Source organism: Aedes albopictus, unplaced genomic scaffold (assembly GCF_035046485.1).
Source record: "Aedes albopictus strain Foshan unplaced genomic scaffold, AalbF5 HiC_scaffold_791, whole genome shotgun sequence".
Taxonomy (NCBI): Eukaryota; Metazoa; Arthropoda; class Insecta; order Diptera; family Culicidae; genus Aedes; species Aedes albopictus.
Window position 1 is genome coordinate 10,647 of NW_026917633.1, and position 7,609 is coordinate 18,255.

Genomic DNA, 7,609 nt, shown 5'->3' on the forward strand with positions numbered 1-7,609 from the left:
CGCATCGGGAGATGCGCCCGGCTTACCGAAACGACTTTTCGCTCGCGATGCATCCAGCTTGGAAACATTCAAAACGGGCGGTTTGCAGATCAGACGACATTTCTCAGCCTATCTTGATGCATTGGGAAATTCCTTGCCTGAATCGCTCTAGAAACCGTCTTTTCTCCGATCGCAGTGCGGCAGTTTCGAGGAAACCGGCAGTCACCGTAGAAAATTCGCTCAAGAAGTTTCTTGTGGAAAAGGGGGGGAAACGAGGGAATGAGAAACACTCCGGGTATCGTAACTCTTGGGTGAAATCTGATTCGGTAGTCCTGAAAAGGACTGATTGTCTGAAATCGGGTACTCGGGATCGGTGGTGCGCTTACTTCCTGGCAGCGGTCTTCTTCCTGGGCGAGGCCGCCTTAGCCGCCGGGGCAGCCTTCTTCGGTTTCGGGGCCTTTGGCTTCGTCGCAGCGGTCTTGGAAGGTTTGGTGGCCTTCTGCTTCGGGGCAGCGGCCTGTTTCACGCTACCGGAGTTCTTCTGCTTCTTGGTGGTGGTGGCGGTCATGGTTTTCTTCGCCGCGGCTGGCTTCTTGGCTTTCCCCTCGCCGGACGGTTTCTTTGCCGCCGCCGCCGTCGTCTTCTTCTGCTTTTGCTGCTGCTGCTGCTCCCGTTTGGCGCCCTTTTCGCGTTTCTTCCCATCGGCGGCCGTCTTCGGTTGCTTCTTCTTCTTCTTCTCGCCGGTGGTTTTCCTCGCCTCGGCCTTCAGCTTGAACGATCCGGACGCGCCGGTACCCTTGGTTTGGACCAACGTGCCCTTCTCGACGCCGTTCTTCAGGGCCTTCTTGACGAACCGGGCCAGCTTGGTGACATCGCATTTGTAGTTGGCTGCAATGTACTTCTTGATGGCCTGCAGGGAGGACCCGTTGCGCTCCTTCAGGGTTCGGATAGCAGCAACTACCATCTCGTTCACCGGCGGATGGGCCTTCGGTTTGCCCTCTCCCTTGGGGGTCCTCGGCTTCTTCGCCTTGGAGGCGGGCGGCGGGGCAGTAGCAGCAGCAGCGGCGGCGGCACCGGTTTCAGCGGCAACTTCGGCAGACATCTCGATCTCGGCACTGGTACTGTTGTGTGGAGCTGTGGAGCTGTGGAGAGCAGTCGGCGCACACGAACGAACAGAGTGGAATGAGAACACACCAGACAGCAGCCCCGCGGCTCGAATCTGATGTCTGGGTTAGGGATGCATCGAACGAGTTGTTCGCGAAATGGTGCACAGATCTAGGGCAACAGCGCTTGCCGTCGGGCAATTTTCCCTCACCTACGGTCAACAATCGACGGTTTCGACTGTCTTCCGGGCAAGTATTTGAATCTTGCTAGCAGTTCGCCCCTGCCGTACCGTGCTGGCACCCGGCGGGGCACGGCGGAACCCTAACGTAACGGTTCCGGTGCGTCTTCTGGTGTAGCTTCGCTCGGGAAAACAATCAATAGTTGCCACTGAAACAATGCCTGCCTGCCAATGCGTGCATTCGGGCACCACGACAGTTGCTTCGAACGGGCCAGACCAGCGCGGGCAGCTTCCGGTTGGTGGCCGGCTGGTTTCGCGGCTGTTCGTAACAGCACCCTGCGGTGGCCGAAACTGGCTGCGGGATGCAACGGATCCTAACGAGGGCCCACCGGCCCCTCAGTTCAGCCGTGGTGTACACGCTTTCCACCGACCGGAAAATGTGCGGAAACGGGTTTTGGAATGACATTTTCCCGTACCCATTTTCCGGCTGGCGATCACGGGTGATGCGCGTACTGTCTGGATCGCGCGCCGCACCAGCTGCAGCGGCCACTTTCTGCAGGGGCATCAATCCTCCGGTCTCCAGTTACCTTTGGATCGCCAAAGGTTCGAGACGGCGGGTTCGATTCCCGCTCCGGCTACCGGAACTTTTCTCGACTTCCCTGGGTTATACTGTGTGTAGCATTTTGTATACAAATGCATGCATGCATTCATGCAGGCAAAGAAAGCCCTGCAACCAAGGTGCTCAAATAACACCAAGTCGAAGGGAAACGGGTGACGTAGAGCCACGAAGATACCATATTGGGAAAGTAACACAACACAATGCCCTAGTGCGCGGAAAGTACCGATTTTCGCTGTTCGAAATGTGGCAGGCTTGCAGTGCCGGGCCAGCTAAGGGCCGAGCGATTGCAACACAACTTGCCGCTTGGGAACATCCGCCACCCCGAAGCACCCTTCTCCACTGTCGGCAGACTGCATTTACACTAGATGGGTACATTTCTCACCTCGGCAGCGGCATCCATGCTCGGGTTCCATGCTCCGGGAGTTCGATATTTCGTCGGTTTCCTGCAATAGGGGCACAACTCAAAATTGGTCATTTTCGAGATTTTGATGGCACAAAGGCTAAACATAGATTTTACAGGAGACGCTTCGAGATTCCCCATTTTCAAACGCTTATTCGGAACATAAAGCCACGAAGACGAAGAAGAAGAAGAAGAAGAAGAAGAAGAAGAAGAAGATGCAGAATATGGACTAATACGGTCCACTGCACGAATTTATTCTGGCCTGCTTACTGTCACACGAAATTTGACGTTTGAGCGGTGTCGGCACCTCTCAAACGTCAAATTTCGTGTGAGAGTAAGCAGGCCAGAATAAATTCGTGCAGTGGTCCACACCAATTTGGAAAGTAACACACCGCAATGCCCTAGTGCGCTGCTGTACAAACCGCCGATACGTGACACCTACTACTTACTCTCCACAGCCTACCAGGCTCGAGCAAACGAACTAAGCTGCCACCCTGAGCCCTGGCACGTGTCCGGGAAAACGAGCGAAGAAACAGCCCCAGTGTTGGTCGATAGTGTCATTCCTCTGCACACCAGACGGATGCTATACTCCCGCATGTTCTCTCTAGCCGTGTGGCAGGCACTCTCTTGCCCAACAGCAACTGGGAAACATATTTCGTCGGTTTCCTGCAATACGGGCACAACTCAAAATTGGTCATTTTCGAGACTTTGATGGCACATAGGATAAACACAGATTTTGTAGGAGACGCTTCGAGATTCCCCATTTTCGAACGCTAGAAGAAGAATATACTAATTTGGAAAGTAACACATCACAATGGCCTAGTGCGCTGTAGTGCAAACCGCCGGTTTGTGACACCTACTACTCACTCCACAGCCTACCAGGCTCGAGCCTGAGCCCTGGCACGTGTCCGGGACTAACCTGCAAAAGCTTACAGTTCAAACCGCGCCCAATGCCTTTTGCTGGAAAACGAGCGTAGAAACAGCCCCAGAATAATCTGCCTAGTATTCGGAAACGTGTGAAATCATAACGAGAGGTAGCAGTTTCATTAGATAACCGAGCTGTACTGGCAGAGCGAGCACTGTCCGGGACTAACCTGCAAAAGCTTACAGTTCAAACCGCGCCCAATGCCTTTTGCTGGAAATCGAGCGTAGAAACAGCCCCAGAATAATCTGCCTAGTATTCGGAAACGTGTGAAATCATAACGAGAAGTAGCAGTTTCATTAGATAACCGAGCTGTACTGACGGAGCGAGCAACAACTAAAAGTGCTATAGTGTATACTTCCGAACTGCTAACAGAAGAAGTATACTAATTTGGAAAGTAACACATCAGCCAGCTAGTAACGAAAGATGGGAAAGTTTGCCCCCACTTATTGGAACTATATTTCGGAATCAACTCTTACGCGGGAGGGTTGCAGTGGCCCTGAAAAGGGCCTTTTTCGCGGTGCGGGGATCGATGTCTCGTCTACTTCGAGCTTGTGTACTTGGTGACGGCCTTGGTCCCCTCGGAAACGGCATGCTTGGCCAACTCGCCGGGGAGCAGCAACCGGACGGCGGTTTGAATTTCCCGGGAGGTGATCGTCGACCGCTTGTTGTAGTGCGCCAACCGGGAGGCTTCGGCGGCGATCCGTTCGAAGATGTCGTTGACGAAGCTGTTCATGATGCTCATAGCCTTCGACGAGACACCGGTGTCCGGGTGGACTTGTTTCAGCACCTTGTAGATGTAGATAGCGTAGCTTTCCTTTCGGCGTGGCTTCTTCTTCTTCTTTTCGCCCTTGACGATGTTCTTCTGGGCCTTGCCGGCGGCGGGCGACTTCTTGGTGGCCTTTCCGCTTGCTTTCGGTGGTGCCATGTTTCGAGCTTCGATTGCTTCGGCTGGGATACGCGGGCAAAGTGATGCCTACCAGCCGGCAGGGGCTCCGCTTTTGTGCCGATCGAATAGCAAGCGAAGCTCCGCCCCTTTGGCTCGCACGTCGTACCAGTCCGTCTCGTTCGTGCCGTCCCAGTATTGGTGCAGCGCAGCGTTACGCCAGTACAAAAGCGCTCGACACCGTCGGCCCTGCCATCAGATCAGTTTTGCGTGAACTTTCAACGTGTTCGAACGTGTTTTTCTAGTGGGGACTTTTAATTGCCTCTGCAGTACGGTTGGGAGTAGTGACTCAAGGAAAAAGGACCTTTCTTTCGTGTTGAGTTTTTTCATCGACGCGTGGCAGAGCCTTAAGGCGAAGGCTTCTGTGTTGTGAGTGGGATTTCGGAGCAGTGGAAAGTGACTAGCGTTGGTCGGTAGTGTGGGAGTAAAACCTTTCAGTGACTGGTGGGAAAGAGTGGGCAGTGTTGGCCCGAGGGCCATGGCAGCAGCCAGAGCTGCTCCTCCGTGGGGGGGTGATGGGAATGCAAGAAGACTTCCGGAGTGGTTGGACCCAAAGGGAAATCATGGTCAGTTGGTAGTGTTGTCGATGGTTCCCAAAGACGGAGGAAAGTTCCCGGAAAACCCGTTTGTCGTCGGTCGGTCGCTGGAACATGCGGCGGGCGGCAAATTGGATGAAGCGTACACAGAAAATCGGGGTACCAAGTACGTTTTGAAAGTGCGGAGTGAAGCGAAGGCGAAGGGTCTGCTGAAGCTGACTGAGCTAATGGATGGTACGAAGGTGGTAGTGGAGTTGCATCCGACGATGAACTTCGTCAAATGCTTGGTCAGCAGCTCAGATGCGATCAACATGAGTACCGAGCTGCTGGAAAAGGAGCTTCAAAGCCAGGGCGTAACAAAGGTTCACCGCATAACTCGACAGGATGGCCAGGTAAGAGTAAATACCCCTACTCTCATTCTAACGATTAGTGGGACAGTGATTCCGCCGCGGATTTATTTCGGGGCGATTTGTGAGCCAACACGCGTCTATTATCCGTCGCCGATGGTCTGCTACAAATGCTTCGACTACGGCCACACAAAGGTGAGATGTCAGGGTCAGGAACGATGCCGGAACTGTGCGCAGAACCACCCAATCAACGTTGAAGTCGGCTGTGCGGAACCGCCAAAATGTCTGCATTGCGGGGGAGCACATCCGTCAACCAGCAAAAAGTGCAAGGTGTACCAAAAGGAGGAAGAAATCGTCAAGATCAAAGTGAACACAGGCGTGTCGTTCATGGAGGCGAAGAAAGAGTACGACAGGATCCATGGTGAAAAATCCTATGCAGGAGTATCCGGGGCACAACAGCGGCTGAAACAAGACGAGAAGGACCGGGAAATCCAGCTCCTGAGGGCTGAAGTGGACCGGTTGAAAGCAGTGGAACAGGAGCTGGCGAAACTTCGGAAGGTCATCGAAGAATTGTCGGCAAAGAAGCACAAGCGGAGTAAGAAGGAGCGAACGGTGCAAATCCTGAAGGCAACAGATTCGGAAATGGAAGCAGAGGACACCGACAAAGCGAACAAGTTGGCAAAACGGAAGCAACAAGGAGGTTCCGGTGAGATTTCCCCTCCCTACAAAAGGAGCGTAAACGGAAACGAGTCGGAAGTTATGTCAGGCAGCAATTACGAATCCACGGGAGCTATGGACGGTGCGGTAGGTTTGTCGTTCCAACAACGGCCCAACAATGGCTCGATACAGCCACCAAAACGGAAGTGAACGAAGTGATAGTGTACAAAACAGTAGCCCCCCAAGACTAGCAATTCAGTGGAACATTAACGGTCTGAGACGTCGTCAAGACGAACTTTTGTTGTTAGTGAGTGACAATCCTCCTGTAGCTATTGCACTACAGGAGACTAGGAACAGTGACAATGACTTTCTCGGGCGCTTCCTCAAGGAAGAATACGCCTGGTTTAACCGTGTAGACCCAGTAAACAGTCAAGCGCGTGGGATTGCTCTCGCAGTCCGGAAGTGCTTTGATCCAGTCCCAGTAGACTTGGATCCATGTGTACCAGCAGTAGCTGCAACCATCAAATATCCGTGCGAAGCCACTCTTGTTTCGCTATACATCCCTCCAGGGGGGGTGGGGGACCAAGAAGTGGAAAACATCCTAAGACTAATAGTGGAAGCAAGTAATTACCCTTTGGTGATTATGGGGGACACCAATGCCCATCACGAGGCATGGGGTTCAAAAAGGAACGACGGGAGGGGGAAGACGATTCTCGAATTTGTTGTGGACCATGATCTTGTAGTGTTGAACAGCGACCAAGGGACCCGGCTCGATCCGAGCAGCGGCAAAATGTCAGCAATCGACCTGACCATCGTATCCACCGAAATTGCGTACAAACTGTCGTTGAATGTTGATGAAGATAACCGGGGGAGTGACCATTTTCCGATTTTCGTGTCCCTTGTTGGAGCCCAAGCTCCCAAAATGTCCAAAAGACGGCGTTGGCTCTTTGATAAAGCGGATTGGAGGGGATTTGAACGCTTTGTCGAGAGCGAGACGGACCAAATTGGCTGCGTAGCAGAGTTTGCGGACGTAGTAGTAGCAGGTGCTTCAAAGTTCATCCCTCGTACCAGTGAGAACGTCGGAAGCAAGGCCGTTCACTGGTGGAACCCGGAAGTAAAAAACAACGTTAAATATCGGAGGAAAATGCTACGGAAGCTGAGAAAGTTGCCCGACGATCACATCCACAAAATAGAAGCTTTGAAGAAGTTCCAGCTGGCCAGAAACAACTGCAGGCGGGTGATTAAGAAGGCCAAGCGAGAAAGCTGGGAGGAGTTCCAGAAGTCTTTTAACCCAGAGACGCCAGTGAGCGTTATCTGGAGGAATGTAAAGGCTCTGAGTGGCAAAAAACAAGTGGTACCACCAACTCTTCGGGTGAACGACAAATATCTGGAGGATCCGAAAGAGATTGCAGACACTTTGGCGGATTATTTGGAGCAGACCTACGGACCGGAAGAAGACCAAAGGAGCAACGGACCGCCTGTTGATCCGACTCAGATTGGAGGAGAATTCAACAGAGATATTTCCATGGAAGAACTGGAATGGGCAATCGAACAAGGAAAGGGGCAATCCGTCGGACCTGATTCAATCGGGTACCCCATGCTGAAGCGGCTTCCGTACAAGACAAGGGTTGTGTTTCTGAAGCTGATCAACGAGATTTGGAAAACTGGGAAGATCCCAAACGAATGGAAGGAAGGTACGGTAATCCCACTACCCAAACCGGGGAAGGATCCCAAGATTTTGGGGAACCAACGGCCAATAACATTGATGAGCTGTGCTGGTAAGACATTGGAGAGGATTGTGAACAGGCGACTGGTAGAAGTGATCGAGTCAAACCATCTACTGGACCCCCGACAATACGCGTTCCGCCAAGGTAGGGGAATCGATATGTACCTAGCCGATCTGGAAGGGAGCGTGGAGGAA

General features: G+C 52.8%; 2 protein-coding genes across 2 annotated transcripts; both read right to left on the minus strand.

The window, feature by feature from the left end:
* Positions 1-361: 361 nt before the first annotated feature.
* On the minus strand, positions 362-1,081 carry LOC109621523 (histone H1-like). The gene has a single exon (XM_020075569.3). It carries the CDS (start codon positions 1,079-1,081, stop codon positions 362-364), a length of 720 nt encoding a protein of 239 aa, XP_019931128.3.
* Positions 1,082-3,727: 2,646 nt separating this feature from the next.
* On the minus strand, positions 3,728-4,341 carry LOC115261255 (histone H2B-like). The gene has a single exon (XM_062844050.1). It carries the CDS (start codon positions 4,128-4,130, stop codon positions 3,744-3,746), a length of 387 nt encoding a protein of 128 aa, XP_062700034.1. The 5' UTR covers positions 4,131-4,341; the 3' UTR covers positions 3,728-3,743.
* Positions 4,342-7,609: the final 3,268 nt, after the last annotated feature.